Source organism: Gopherus flavomarginatus, chromosome 13 (assembly GCF_025201925.1).
Source record: "Gopherus flavomarginatus isolate rGopFla2 chromosome 13, rGopFla2.mat.asm, whole genome shotgun sequence".
NCBI lineage: Eukaryota > Metazoa > Chordata > Testudines > Testudinidae > Gopherus > Gopherus flavomarginatus.
This window is the reverse complement of record NC_066629.1, coordinates 12,467,914-12,482,294: the sequence shown is the minus strand read 5'-3', so window position 1 is coordinate 12,482,294 and position 14,381 is coordinate 12,467,914. Positions and strand designations below refer to the sequence as shown.

The following is a 14,381-nucleotide window of genomic DNA, read 5'->3' as shown; positions in this document are numbered from 1 at the left end:
AACCTGATTGTTTTTTTTTATTCTGGTGAGACCCCAGGGGACTGGGTCTGGATTCACCAGGGAATTGGTGGGGAGAAAGGAGGGAAGAAGGAGAGAGAGGCTAGTTTCTCTCTGTGTTAGGATTACTGTCTCTCTCAGGGAGAGTCTGGGAGGGGGATTGAGAAGGAGGGAGGAAGGTGAATTTTCCTCTCTGTTTAAGATTCAAGGAGTTTGAATCACAGTGATCTTCCAGGGTAACCCAGGGAGGGGAAGTCTGGGAGAGGCAATGGTGAGGGAAAGCGTTTACTTTCCTTGTGGTAAGATCCATAGGGTCTGGGTCTTGGGGTTCCCCGGGCAAGGTCTTGGGGGGGACCAGAGTGTACCAGGCACTGGAATTCCTGGTTGGTGGCAGCGCTACAGGTTCTAAGCTGGTAATTAAGCTTAGAGGAATTCATCCTGGTACCCCATCTTTTGGACGCTAAGGTTCAGAGTGGGGAATTATACCATGACACCCTATAACCTGAATTCAGCCAGGGCCCCCACAGCCCTCACCCAGGCAGCAGAGCCAGGTGGTGGGGCTATGGTGCACCTGCTGCTGTGCCCTGTATTCTGGCTCCAAACAAGGCTGGGAGGCCGGCGTGTGGCCATCTCCAGCTAACGCAGACAAGGCTGCTGCTTCTGTTCACTCCAGCCAAACCCTCTCCCTTGTCTCAGCAGGGCCACACTGGCGCTCCCAGAGAGGGGAGCAGCCATCGCAAGTCGCCGGCCGGCTGGTTCCCCAGGCTCTGTCTCATCTGCAGAGCTCAGCGCTGGGCACAGAGGAGCGAGTTAAGCCCCACGGGAAAGTGCCGTCCTGCTAATTGGTCTGGGGTGGGGGAGGGGGAGAAAGGGCCAAAATCCCAGGGGATTCCAAGCCCCACGGCGAAGCCTCCTTCCAGGCTGTGCAATGGTACGTTGGCTCCTGCCCTCTGGGGCATTGTAGCCAGGGGCCGTTTTCTTCTCAGCTGCACCCTGACAGTCTGGCAATGCCAGTCCCTGAAGGGGCTCTATAAATGCCAGCTCCCCTTCCCCTCCCCCTACTGCAACCCTTCTTGTGGGGCAGGGATGCTGAATGGGTCTGATGAGGGCCAGCTGGGATTCACGATGTCGCAGTCACTGTGATTGTGACATTGACCGGAGGGTCGTCAGCGGCGAGATCTGGAGCTGGGGGAGCCTCCTGGGTGGATGCAGGAGGCTCTGGATGACACTCTGCAAAAGGGAGAGACACATAGCAAATCACTGAGAGCTGGGAGCACTGTAAGCACACCAGGGTCCTCCAGGAACACCTCTAGCCCACCCTAACTGCCTCTGCCCCCCAGCCCCACCCAGTAGGCCTGCAGACCACTGCCATAAACAAGGGAGATAAACCCTCATGCTCCAGGGCACAAGCCAGTCAGTCATTTGCAGGGTCAGGAAGAAAGGTCAGGACAGATTATTACACAGCTGCCCACTGCTAGCACATTCTGCCCCCTCTGATTCCGGCCAGCCAGAGCCAAGCACCAGACGCGATGACCAGGCTTACCCTCAAATGCAGGCTAGCTTATGTGCTTAGCTGGTCCCCTCACTGTCGTATCAGCTGCACGTGTTGCCCCAGTTACCTGCTGATGCCTCCCCGACCGCGGGGGATGTGCCCCCAAGCTCCCCGCCCGTCTCAGCCTCTGCCACGCCTGCGGCCGTCTCAGCATCTTCTGGAGTGCTGACGTGCTCATGAGCCTCTGGGCCAGCCCTGGGGACAAGGTGGGGGGGAACGTTCCTGAAACCGTTCCTCACAGACTGCCCAGCAGGCGCCAGGGGGTCATGGCAGGAACTGCGCACAGAGCTAGGGAGCCATGGATGCAAGCCCTCAGATGTGCGTGAAGGGAGCGTCTCGCCAGCAGGGAGGTGGGGGGAGGAAAGGCAAATTGAGCTGTGGGGAAGGAGGTGGCAGGGGTGCCAAGGGAACACTGGGCAGGACTGGGGCAGGACTGGGGCTGCCCTCGTGACACGCTGTTTGTCTGGCCAGGCCAGGCTCTTGGGAGCAGGTCCATTGATTTCAGTGCAAGTCTGAAGCCTAAGCACCTTTGAGGATCTGGCCTGGAGCATCCCATCTCGAGCCTCTGGGGGTACAGCGTCGGGCACCACAGGGCCCGAGTTCTCGGAGCTCCCCCTGAGGCAGCTCGGGGATAAGAGCGTGATAAGCGGGGTAGTCCTGGGAAGGGAGGGTGGCAAGGGGTGAGCAGCTGTGGGGGGAGAGGATGTCTGCTCACAGCTGAGGGAGGGGATGGCTGTGCCAGGACACTTACATGCCGAAGATCAGGTTGTGCAGCCCTGGGGAACAAAACAAGGAGATAACAGGGTAAGAGGCGCTCCTAGCACTAGATCCCAAAGCATCATCCCCCAGCCCAGCCTGACCTGGGGCTCCAGCATGACTGTGCTTAACCCAGGCCAGGCCCGGAGCAGTGGCAGGCCCTCTATGCTGAGCAGCACCAGAGGAAATGTTCATGCACAGTCCTGTACTAGCAACCCAGCTGTCCCTGCCAGCAGCAGCAAAACCTTTGCACTGGGCACTCTGGCCACAGGATGAGGAGGTTAATTCACTTTCATACTCATTGACATCGGCTCCTGCACCCGACACCCCAAACTGCAGAGAGGGCTGAGCCATTGGCTCAGGACTGCCAGCTCTCTGCCCTTCTGAGCAGCTCTCCCTCTGACACGCTGTCCATCCTAACCCACCTCTGCCTGACACTCTGTCCTTCCTAACCCACCTCCGCCTGGCACGCTGTCCAACGTTCACCTGACACGCTGTCCTTCCTAACCCACCTCCGCCTGACACGCTGTCCATCCTAACCCACCTCTGCCTGACACTCTGTCCTTCCTAACCCACCTCCGCCTGACACGCTGTCCATCCTAACCCACCTCTGCCTGACACTCTGTCCTTCCTAACCCACCTCCGCCTGACACGCTGTCCGTCCTATCCCACCTCCGCCTGACGCACTGTCCTTCCGAACCCACCTCCGCCTGGCACGCTGTCCAACGTTCACCTGACACGCTGTCCATCCTAACCCACCTCTGCCTGACACTCTGTCCTTCCTAACCCACCTCCGCCTGACACGCTGCCTGTCCTAACCCACCTCCGCCTGACACACTGTCCTTCCTAACCCACCTCTGCTTGGCACGCTGTCCATCCTAACCCCAGCAGCGCTGCTTGGCACGCTGTCCTTCCTAACCCACCTCCGCCTGACATGCTGTCCTTCCTAACCCACCTCCGCCTGACACACTATCTGTCCTAACCCACCTCCGCTTGGCACGCTGTCCATCCTAACCCCAACAGCGCCACTTGGCATGCTGTCCTTCCTAACCCACCTCTGCCTGGCACGCTGTCCATTCTAACCCACCTCCGCCTGGCACCCTGTCAGTCCTAATCCACCTCTGCCTGGCACACTGTCCTTCCTAGCCCCAGCAGTGCCGCCTGGCACCCTGTCCCTCCTAACCCACCTCTACCTCCCAGTCTAAAGCGTTCAGGGTGTATCCGTCACTGTAGCACCAGGCATCATTGGCTGGGTCCCAGTCTAGCTGTGCTGTGTGGGCATTCCCCATGTTCTAGCCCTGTGCTCTCTGCTGTGCCTTCTTCCCCTGATCGGAACAGCCCCAGGGGCAGCGAGAAGGGGCCCCGGCCTCCCCCGCACTCACGTGGGTTGTTGTCCCGGTTCCGGACGATGTACTGAAAAGCCAGCAGACAGGCAACCGCCGCCACAACCATCCCTGCTATTGCAGCGCCCATCACGGCAGGGTAAGCGTTGAAAGGGGGGTCAGCTGGAAGAGAGAGAGCAGACCAGGGTTCAGTACCATGAAGCTTGAGCTGGGGATCCCTGCACGAGGAGACTGCTAGAGACAGGGACCTGCTCTCCAGGCGAGGGCCACACAGCCCTCTGTGCAGACCCCCTGGCTCCCCAGCTCTCACCCCTCGTGTATCTCAGAGCAGCTCACAAGGGGTTGTTAACACAGACACACGGGAGTCCTCCGGCTTGGCCAGCAGCAGTGCCCAGAGCTTGCTGTGTGACACAATGCCAAAGGGAGGCGATTACTGCCCCACCCCTGGTCGCACTGTACGTGGGAGATGCTGTTACCCTCATTGGACAGAGGGGAGACTAAACACACAGTGGCAAAGGGAGCTGACCAAGGCCCAATAGCGAGTCAGCTGCAGAGCAGGGACTAGATCCCAGGCGTCCTGGACCCCAGGCCTGTGCTGTAACCACTGGAGCAAGTTCTAATGGCCCGCCTGGAGGTCTGATCTGTAAGGGCCCACGCCTGCCTCACTCGTGGCCTTTGGTTCCGACAGTTGGGGCTAGGGGGCAATGCAAGCTGCTGCCCAGTTTCAGCAACAATTTTCACCACCAAGAACAGCTCCGATCTGGGGCAGACCCAGGGACAGAGTTGACATGGCTAAGTGGCCACAAGCCCAGCCCAGGTGGCCACCTCTCTCCTAGCTGGTTGATGAGCTCAGCCCTGGTTGGGAGGACGCTCCACTGTGGAACAGAGAGGGAAGGGGAGGAGAAGGGCTGCATGCTGAAGATGGGTCTCTCCATGGGCCAGATTCCACCTGGAATAAGGTCAGGCCAGTGGCAGATTCCCGGGGTGAACCAGGCCCACCAGCTATCGGTAGGATCCGAAGCCATGTGCTGAGGAAGGGGCTGCCCTGGCTTGGGGTCCTGGCACAGCCACGGAGAGGCCTTGGCCAGTGGTGCCCAGCACAGCCCACTCTGCACCAGGGGAACACAAGCACAGCAAAAGGAGCAATCAGAACAGCCACTTGGCCTGGCGCCTGCCACATGAGGAAGATTTTGATTTTGGCTGCAGTTTGTAAGCTCTGTCGGCATGGGTGATGGGTGAACCCCCCCCTTTGGGGAGGCTAGGCCCCCCGGGACCCACCCCTTCTGCTAAAAGCCCGGCTGCTACCACACCCTGTCTGCCCCCCTCACCTGCCAGAGCCCTGAGACCCCCATCCTCCCTCCCATGGCTGGAGGAGTCCCAGCCAAACTGCCCTGAGCCCTGGGCCACTGGCCCAAACTGAGTCCCCATTGGCTTTGGGGGAGAGGGGGAGCAAGGGCGGGGTCTTTGGGGGAAGTGTGGGTGGGGCCACAGCCTGAGTTGGGGAGGCTCAGCCTCCCCTGGCGTATGATACCCGCCACCCATGTCCTCTGGGCGGGGCTGATCTTTCTGTGTGTGGCAGGGCCAGCGCTGAGCATTAAACAACCGCAACAGAAAACTTTCCACCACTTGTACAATCCCTTCTGAGCAGAGAGATTGGCCCTGATTTAACTGACCCACTGGATCAAATCTGAACACATACAGATGGGCAAGAAAATCCACCCATTTCTTCCTCGTTTTTTGTAGAGGGGTCACGTCTAGCGCTGGGAAGGAAGGAGGGGCGTGTGGGTCAGGTGCGGTCCGGAGCCTCATGGGAACCTGCGTTCAGCCCTCAACTCAGATGCCCCCTGGTTAATCTGGGGCAAATTTCTTTTTCATTCTATGTCTTACCATCAACACCATCTAAGCCGGGCAGTGCTTCTTTTAATAGCTCCGTGGCTGTGCAGCGATCCCCCAGGGATTTGAGAATGGGCTAGCCAATGTTCACAGTGCTGAGCTGGTCAGGACCCTGGAGTTTTATCCCCAGCTCTGCTACTGAATAGAGGTGTGACCCAGGCTTCCAGTCCCTTTGACAATCTGTGCCTCAGTTTCCCCATTATACAATGACACTTACCTGCCTGGCAGGGGTGTTGTGTGCTTTTATGTTCAGAAAGTGTTTTGAGTCCCTCCCATGAAAGGCAGCGGAGAAGGCCCAAACACCCTGGTTTTTCCATGTCCATGGATCATTCCCGCCAGTGACATCGGTGAAGATAGCGGCACCCCTTGGGGAGCTGTTCAGAGAAACGCCCTTGAAGCAGGTTTTAAAATGCGTCTCTGTCTGAAAAGGGCATCACGGGGCTCCATGGCTATTCCCTAAAGGTGCTCAGTGCCCAGAGGAAAAGGGGGTTTGCTGACATCCCTGCCGACTCAGCCTGGGATCTGAGGGTCACACTGAGTTCGCCCTTTCTCTTGCGTCAGTCTCTGTATTGGAGGTCCTGCAGGCCACATTATGACCTCAGCAAGGCCCCAGCCCCCTGACTGGCTGCACAATTCAACCAATTGGGACATAACGAAGGGCCCTGTTCATGCTGCCCAGGACGGACCACACCCCAGCTACCTCTCCCGGTGCTGGGCTGGTTCAGCATGGCAGAGCCTTCAGGCCAAGCCAGCTCAGCAGAGTTGTACTCAAGGAGACAGGGGCTGTCTTTTTGCTCTATGGGTTGTACAGCATCTAGGACAATGGGGTGTGGTCCATGCTTGGGGTGCCTAGGTGCTATGGCACTACAAGTAATCAGGTGTTTTGGTCCCTAAAGTAAGCAGCTCCAACTCTTGTGCACATGGTGGGCAGATCTGGTTGAAAAGTTTTTGCTGAGACTTCTTAATTGACGAAAAATGGCTTCTCAGTGAAAATGGAAATCGTTTGGTGAACATCCCCGTTTCCATCAAAAATGGTAGGGCTTTAACTGAAAATGTCAATGCCAAAACAGACTTTTTTGGTTTTTTGATGACCCCCACACCCCACCCCCCAAAAAAACCAACTAAATGTTAAGGAAAAGTTCAGTGAAAACAAACACTTTTTTTGCTGAAAAATTTTGCAGGGGAAAATGAATCTTTTCCCAGCCAGCAAAGATAAGGGACCATTTTAGTCATTTTTCAGGCGTGAGTCGCACTTTAAAGAGAAGTCATTTTCCAGGAATTTCAAGGGTATTTTAAGCCAGTTGTATAAATAATGATGCCAAATTGGAGTAGCTTCCTCTGTGAAAATGTGACTCAGAGCATCCTCCCGTTGCATTAGGGTGACCAGATGGCCCGATTTTATAGGGCCAGTCCCGATTTTGGGTTTTTTTCTTATATAGGCTCCTATTACCTCCCACCTCGTCCCAATTTTTCAGATTTGCTTTCTGTCACCCTATGTTGTATCCCCTATCGGAACAAATGCAGTGTGGATTCTGGTGTGTCGCAGAGATAGCACTGGTGAGTGAAACCAACCCAAATCGCAGCCAGGGCTAACAGTGGCAAGTAAACAAGTGAGCAGAGTGACTTCTTGGGGCTGTGCAGTGGGGTGTGCTTCCCTGGGAAGGATAATTCTCTGCAGGAAACAGTGCAATTAGGATAATGAGATGATGGGGAACAGAAGTGACAATCACACTGAAGTCATCAGAGATGGGGTCCCCTCCAGACCACACTGCACAGCACTGCCAGGAATCGACTCCCACTCCTGGCGACTCATGCATCAGGGTTAGCTGGGGGGATGCAGCAGACAGGGCCATACAGGAGGCAAACGGAGAGGCAGGGACAGCAAAAGGAGGCACAGAGGGACAGCAGAAGAGGCATGGGAAGAGGAAGGAGTAGCAGGGAGGGTTCGTTCTGGTCATGTTGACATCATTTCAGACCTAGCACCCTCTTGCCCTGGGCTTCTTGTTATCCTAGAAAGGAGTTAGGCAGACAGCTACTGACTTTCACAAGAGTTGAACCATGCAGAGATTTCCCCGCACCAACACTCCAGCAGGTCATCAGCACTTGGTCAATGAAATCCCACGCTAGCAGCATTGCATCATCAGCCTAACTCTCACTGGCTGATCACGTGCACAGGGCGCATCCTGTTGCTAGAGCAGCTCCTTTCCATGGTAACCTTTTCATGGAGGTCACTGTCAGGCCCCGGACAGCCCTTTCTAACTAAGCCCATCCAAGCAGCAGGGCAGTTCGGTGACTTCCGGCAGCAACAGCTGCCATGCTCAAGAGACACCCCCTGTGACGTTATTGATATAAACTGGGACCATATAGAACATGGGTTGCAACCAAGGTCCTGTAGTGGCACCAAATCCTATGTAAAGGGGGTCATATAAGGTGTCTAAGACCAAGTTATGAGTTACTGATTATGATTATGCTGACTGTATGTCTGTATCATGTTGTAGTTGAAGTTATGAGTATTGGGTCTATACTGTCTGTATTTCAAATTGGTGCTGCAGTTCTGGGAAACACCCCAGACAAGTTGGTGTTAGCTCTGCTTAGCCTGCTTGATGGCCCATTAAGGACCATCAGCTACACAACTGACCCACTGAGAGGAGGCAGATACGCCTTGTAACTCAGCAGGGTGGGCAGGGACTTGCCCATGTGACTCCAAACTCCATTTTGCTGTAATTTTCCACAGTAAGAACAAAGAAGTGTTCTTACACCTGGAAGTGCCTATATAAGGCGGATGCCTCATCTCCATCTTGTCTTCAATCCTGCTTCTTACCTCTGGAGTGACTTTGCTACAAACTGAAGCTCTGAACAAAGGACTGACTGACCCATCCCAGCTGGGGATGTACTCCAGAGACTTGATTTGAACATACTGTTTACTCCATCACTGCTACAAGCCTGAACCAAGAACTTTGCCATTACTGTATGTAATTGATTCCATTTAACCAATTCTAGCTCTCATCTCTATCTTTTTCCCTTTATGAATAAACCTTTAGATTTTAGATTCTAAAGGATTGGCAACAGCGTGATTTGTGGGTAAGATTGGATGTGTATATTGACCTGGGTCTGGGGCTTGGTCCTTTGGGATCGTGAGAACCTTTTTCTTTTACTGGGGTGTTGGTTTTCATAACCATTCATCCCCAGGACGGGTGCACTGGTGGTGACACTGGGAGACTGGAGTGTCTAAGGAAATTGCTTGTGTGACTTGTGGTTAGCCAGTGGGGTGAAACTGAAGTCATTTTTGTCTGGCTGGTTTGGTTTGCCTTAGAGGTGGAAAAACCCCAGCCTTGGGCTGTGACTGCCCTGTTTAAGCAATTGGTCCTGAATTGGCACTCTCAGTTGGGTCCCGCCAGAACCTCATCGTCACACTCCCTCAGTCTCGATCCAGGACCAGCCATGGATGTTCACTCTTCCAATCCCTCATAATGCTGTCCTGAGGAGACGGGGTGTCTGGGAGGGACAGGCACTGGATTGCAGCAAAATGTGGCAGATAAGAAGGGGGGGAGGATGGGCTGATAATGTCCCACTGGTCCCACCTGCCACTTCAGGGAAATCTTTTGCTGGCACAGAAGTGCCCCATGTGCCAAATGGCACCAACAGACCCAGGGGGTGTTCCTTGGGCCTCTGCTCATGAGCCAGCCAGATGACAGCAGTTATCGGAGTCCCTCTGTGATGGCTGGACTTGGGGTATCTGCACCCTGCACGTTTCCCAGTGGATAAGTCCTGTGGACCTAATAGGGAGGAAATCTCTATTTTCCCATAGAAATTCCCCTCCAGAATGCAAGAGAGGGTGAAGCCTAGGGCAGTGATAGTCTTCCTCAAACCCCACAGGGAGGCTCAGTAAGCCTATGAACAGGGTGGCATTTCCCATTAAATTCCATATGACTTTTCCATAAGTGGAGACCCAAACCAGGCCCCTCTCGTTCCATAACAGCAATTACAGCAGGAACCAGGAGAGCTCATTTTGGGTGGAAGCTGCTGAGCTCTTTGGCTGTTGGCAGCCAGCCGGAGTTCTCTCGTGAGCACAGAGGTGGGTGTTCTCCTCTCTCTCTCAGAGGGGGCCATAGTGGATTCAGACCTGGTTGGTGATCAGTCTATGCCTGATTGAAACTGCCGAGGCCAAAGCTCCCCACTAACGCACAGGAAGTGAGGGTGGGAAAGGACCATGGCCAAGTGCAAGCACCCTGCCTGCAGTCACAGGAAATGGGCCATGGGGATACCCAGCTGACTCCCTGCTCCACAGGAAGCAGCAGGGGCGAGATCCACAAAGCTATTTAGACTCCTAACTCCCACTGACAATTTAGGAGCCTAAATACCTTTGCTGATCTGGGCCAAGGTGCCCAAATTCCCAGGTAGCCTGCCCTGAAAGGGGAATGTCTTCCTTACCGTCTCTTCAACACCGCATATGAGCACAAATCCCCACAGTTAAGCATCTAATCCACTCTATAATCCAAGATCCCTTTGGTACCCAAGGAACAGTGCATAAGTTGCCCTTGATTCTGGTATTGTGCCTCCTTCCTGCCTCTCCCAGGGCAGAGAATTCCTGTTCTGTAAGTTCGGGAGGGGCACTTAGCAAGACGGGCGCGAACCAGGCCTAGCCACCGCACCTCACCAGCATCTCACCAATGGCTCTAACAGTGCTGCAGAATTTAACCTTCAATCTGGGGACAAATCTGGTTCTGGCTCCCCCTGTCTGCAAAGAAGACTTCAAAGTGTGAACGTGCTGTAGCGTGGTCTGAATGAGTCTGCAGACAGAGAGAACCCTCGGGTCCCACTCTGATCTCACACACTCCAGGAAGTTAGGTGGAATACTTCTAATCAGCCGTGAGTGAGAACAGAGTCAGGCCCAGTAGCTGTAAAGGAGGTGTGACCTGCTCCTATTGCCTCCGTGTGTTAACTCTGAAACCTTACGCTTGCAGGCCGCTGCTCATCAGTTGATAAAACGCACTCAGCTTCTCAGATTCTGGGATTGTGATGCTGGGTGGAATTTGAGTACAATGCCTCACTTCTCCCCAAGCTCATCACTGACCCCGGTCATGAACAAACAGACAAAGTGACTGCCAATGCTCCTCAATCCTGAACTACAGCACTCGCAGCCCTTCCACTCCTGGAATCCTCCGCACTGCACTGCCAATACCCTGCACTCCCAACTCGCAACACCCTTGTCCCAGCCATCTTCCACTGCACCAGCAGGGCCCAGTGTTCAGGGTCTGTGAGCAGTTTTGTTCAGCTCCATTATGAACACTTGAAACATTCCCTGCATGATGTGGCAATGGTCGTTAGTTTTCCAGCACAACATCCCCTACACCCTGATACAATGACATCATCCCCTGCACCCCAGTACAACGCTATCCCCTACATTCCAGTACACCATTCCCTACATCATAATCCATCATCCCCTACACCCCAATACAACACCCCAATGCAATCACACCATCCCCTACACCTCAAAACAACACCGTCCCCTACACTCCAGTGCAATCACAACATCCCCTACACCCCAACACCATGACACCATCCCCTACACCCCGATACAATGACACCATCCACTACAACCCAGTGCAATCACACCAGTCTATACTCCTACAACCCAACGGTGCTAAAGACCTACTCACCTCTGGCCCAGTTTTGCTTGTGGGGCTCTGTCCAGCCTTGCCAGCTCCACACAGCCCTGTCCTGCTTGCTGTGATTCACACCCAGGGAGGGACATGGCCCTGGGAGCCGGCTGCTTTCCAGGCCCTTCATCCTAATGTGACAAGAATCTTCAAGGGGCTGGGTGAATAAATGGGACTTGGAAGCTAATCCTGCCCGGTCCTACCTGTCTAGCTGGAACAGGACGGAGATACACCTGCCATTCGCTACAGCCCAGCATCCTCGCCCCACCTCACTCACACCCCAACAGACCCCCCACTCCTCCGTAGCCCCACACAGGCCCAGCCCTGGGAGAGGGAGTGGGGTTCTGGACACATGGACAGTGGACAGCCGCTGCAGTAGGGGATCCCCCACTCCAGCCCCCAGAGTGGAGCCCAGCCGGAGTCTGGGGCCTAGTCACTTCACCTGGAGTCTTCCCCTCGGACGGGTGCCCGGTGGTGCGGTGGTTGACAGCCAGGATGCGGAAGGCATATACCACCGCCGGGTCCAGGCCGCCCACCCTGTGGTCCCGGATGTCAGGTTCTATATCACTGGCCACAGTCTCCCAGGCCCGGGCTGCCGACCGGGATGGGCCCAGCGAGGATTTCTTTGCTTCTTGCCTTTGGACGACGAAGCCGGTCAGGTTCCCCGAGCCCTGCGTCACCCACTCCAGCTGCACCTCGGTGCGCTGCCGGGTGTATATCAGCTTGCTGATCGTCACGTTGGGGGGCGTCGGGTATTCTGCAGGGGGTAGGGAGCGTGTCAGTGGTGCACCCAGAGAGACAACCTCACCCCTCTGATCCCATGCTGCTCACACACACACACACATGCACACACGCACACACATGCGCACCCAAAGAGACAACCTCACCCCTCATCTTTCACCCCCGTTCTCATGCACATGCTCCTTCCCTTCCTCTCTCGTTGTATTCAGGGTACAACTGGCCAGTCAGGTAATAAAGGGCTGCACCTGCCTCCTCCACCTGGAGTGAAACCAGTCTCAGCCCAGTCCCCAGAGCCTGGGGTTTGCCAGAGTCCCACTTGACCTCACTCAGTGTCACAGAAACCAGGGGGCTGAATGAAACAGGAACCCCTAGGAGTTCACCCCATGGTCTCTGCGGAGCCCAGGGCTGAATAACACGTTTGTCCAACCTTCTGAAGTAAATAGGATGAAATTCAATAAGGACAAATGCAAAGTACTCCACTTAGGAAGGAACAATCAGTTGCACACCTACAAAATGGGAAATGACTGCCTAGGAAGGAGTACTGTGGAAAGGGATCTGGGGGTCAGAGAGGATCACAACCTACATGTGAGTCAACAGTGTAATGCAGTTGCAAAAAAAGCAATCTTCGTTCTGGAATGTATTAGCTGGAGTGTTGTAAGCAAGGCATGAGAACTAATTCTTCTGCTGTACTCCATGGTGATTAGGCCTCAACTGGAGTACTGTGTCCAGTTCTGGGCACCACATTTCAGGGAAGATGTGGCCACATTGGAGAAAGTCCAGAGAAGAGCAACAAAAATGATGAAAGGTCTAGAAAACATGACGTGTGAGGAAAGATTGAAAGAAGTGGGTTTGTTTAGTCTGGAGAAGAGTTTTCCAGTACGTAAAAAGTTGTTCCAAGGAGGAGGGAGAAAAATGGTTCTCCTTAACCTCTGAGGATAGGACAGGAAACAATGGGCTTCAATTGCAGCAAGGGCGGTTTAGGACATTAGGAAAAATTTCCTGTCAGGGTAGCTAAGCACCAGAATAAGTTGCCCAGGGAGGTTGTGGAATCTCCATCATTGGGGGGTTTTAAGAACAGTTGGAAAAACTCCTGTCAGGGATGGTCTACATAGTATTTAGTCTTGCCTCAGTGCAGGTGCTGTTCTGGATGATCTCTCCAGCTCCCTCTCATCCCGCCATTGAAATGCTTCTACCAATCCGCATTCAGAACACGCTCATGACTAAACCTCCTGCCCACAAGTTCCCCAGCACACCCTTACCCGCATCTCCACCCCTGGCCCAGACCCTTCCACCACTTTCCTTCCCTCCACGCACCATGTGGGCCCCACCAAACTCCCTACCCACCTCCTCTCCTCCCCACTCCTGGTGGACCCCATCAGACCCCCTCCATCCATTTCCTTTGCCCCAGCCCTTGCTATGGGGTCCCCAGACCGCCTCATTCACTTCTCCTTCTGCCTCCCTACCCCATGGATCCCCAGACCCTCCCATCCACTTCTTCCCAGCACACTCCTACCTGCTTCCTTCTAAACTCTGCAAAGCCCCCGTTTGTCCCCCCTGCCCCTGTGTGGTTCCCATGAGCACCTGCCCTGCCCCACCGTACTCTTCACGCGGAGCCTGATGGGGATGGTGGCGTTTCCCACGGCATTCACGGCCAAGCAGTGGTAGATGCCGCTGTCCCTCATCCACTCGGTGTCCCGGATGGTCAGGTTGAACCAGGCATCACTCTGCTGCAGCCTGTACCTCGCAGCATCCGGCCGGATCACCTGATGCCTGTTGTTGAACCAGAACACTTCGGAGCCCAGGTGCGGGCCCTGCAGCATGCAGGCCAGCTGGACCTCGCTGCCCTCGAACAGCGACACCTCGGTGTGCTCGGCCGCCAGCTTGGGAACGTCTGTCCAGAGAGAGAGAGACGGGGGGCATTGCAGTGAAAGCGGTGCCCAGTCAGGGCACCTCACCCTCTGCAGAGCTGGAGTCTGTCCCGTGAGACCCGCAGGAAGCCCTGGGAGGGGAGCCAGGGTCTGTCCCGTGAGCCCTGCAGGGCGGACCAGCTCAGGGAGGGGAGCCAGGGTCTATTCCAGCTCATGCATCATCACCAGGCTTGGTAACTAATTTGCAGTTTCAGTGCAAGGCCAACTGCTATCCGCCACAACCCCTGGGAACCCCTGGTGATGATGGGGAGACTGTACAAGGGTTGCCAAATTTCTGATTGCAGAAAACCAAACACCCTTGCCCAGCCCCTTCCCCAAGGCCCTGCCCCTTCCCCCGAGGCCCTGCCCCCACTCACTCCATTCCCCCTTGCTTTCCCCCATCCTCACTCGCTAATTTTCACAGGGCTGAGACAGGGGCCTTGGAGGGGTGTGGGATGCAGGAGGGGGCTCTGGGGTGGGGGGGTGCGGGCAAGGGGTTCAGAGTGTGAGAGGCTGGGAGCTTTGAACTGTG

General features: G+C 55.2%; 1 protein-coding gene across 1 annotated transcript in view; it reads right to left on the bottom strand.

The window, feature by feature from the left end:
* Window positions 1-1,117: 1,117 nt before the first annotated feature.
* VSIG10L2 (V-set and immunoglobulin domain containing 10 like 2) overlaps window positions 1,118-14,381 on the bottom strand; it is a 28,539-nt gene continuing 15,275 nt past the window's right edge. The window contains exons 7-12 of the mRNA XM_050921491.1: window positions 13,543-13,833; window positions 11,644-11,958; window positions 3,688-3,810; window positions 2,301-2,325; window positions 1,617-1,744; window positions 1,118-1,227 (exon numbers count right to left, since the gene is read on the bottom strand). Of these exons, the coding sequence (XP_050777448.1) occupies window positions 1,118-1,227; window positions 1,617-1,744; window positions 2,301-2,325; window positions 3,688-3,810; window positions 11,644-11,958; window positions 13,543-13,833 (992 nt within the window). The remainder of the gene's footprint in view (window positions 1,228-1,616; window positions 1,745-2,300; window positions 2,326-3,687; window positions 3,811-11,643; window positions 11,959-13,542; window positions 13,834-14,381) is intronic.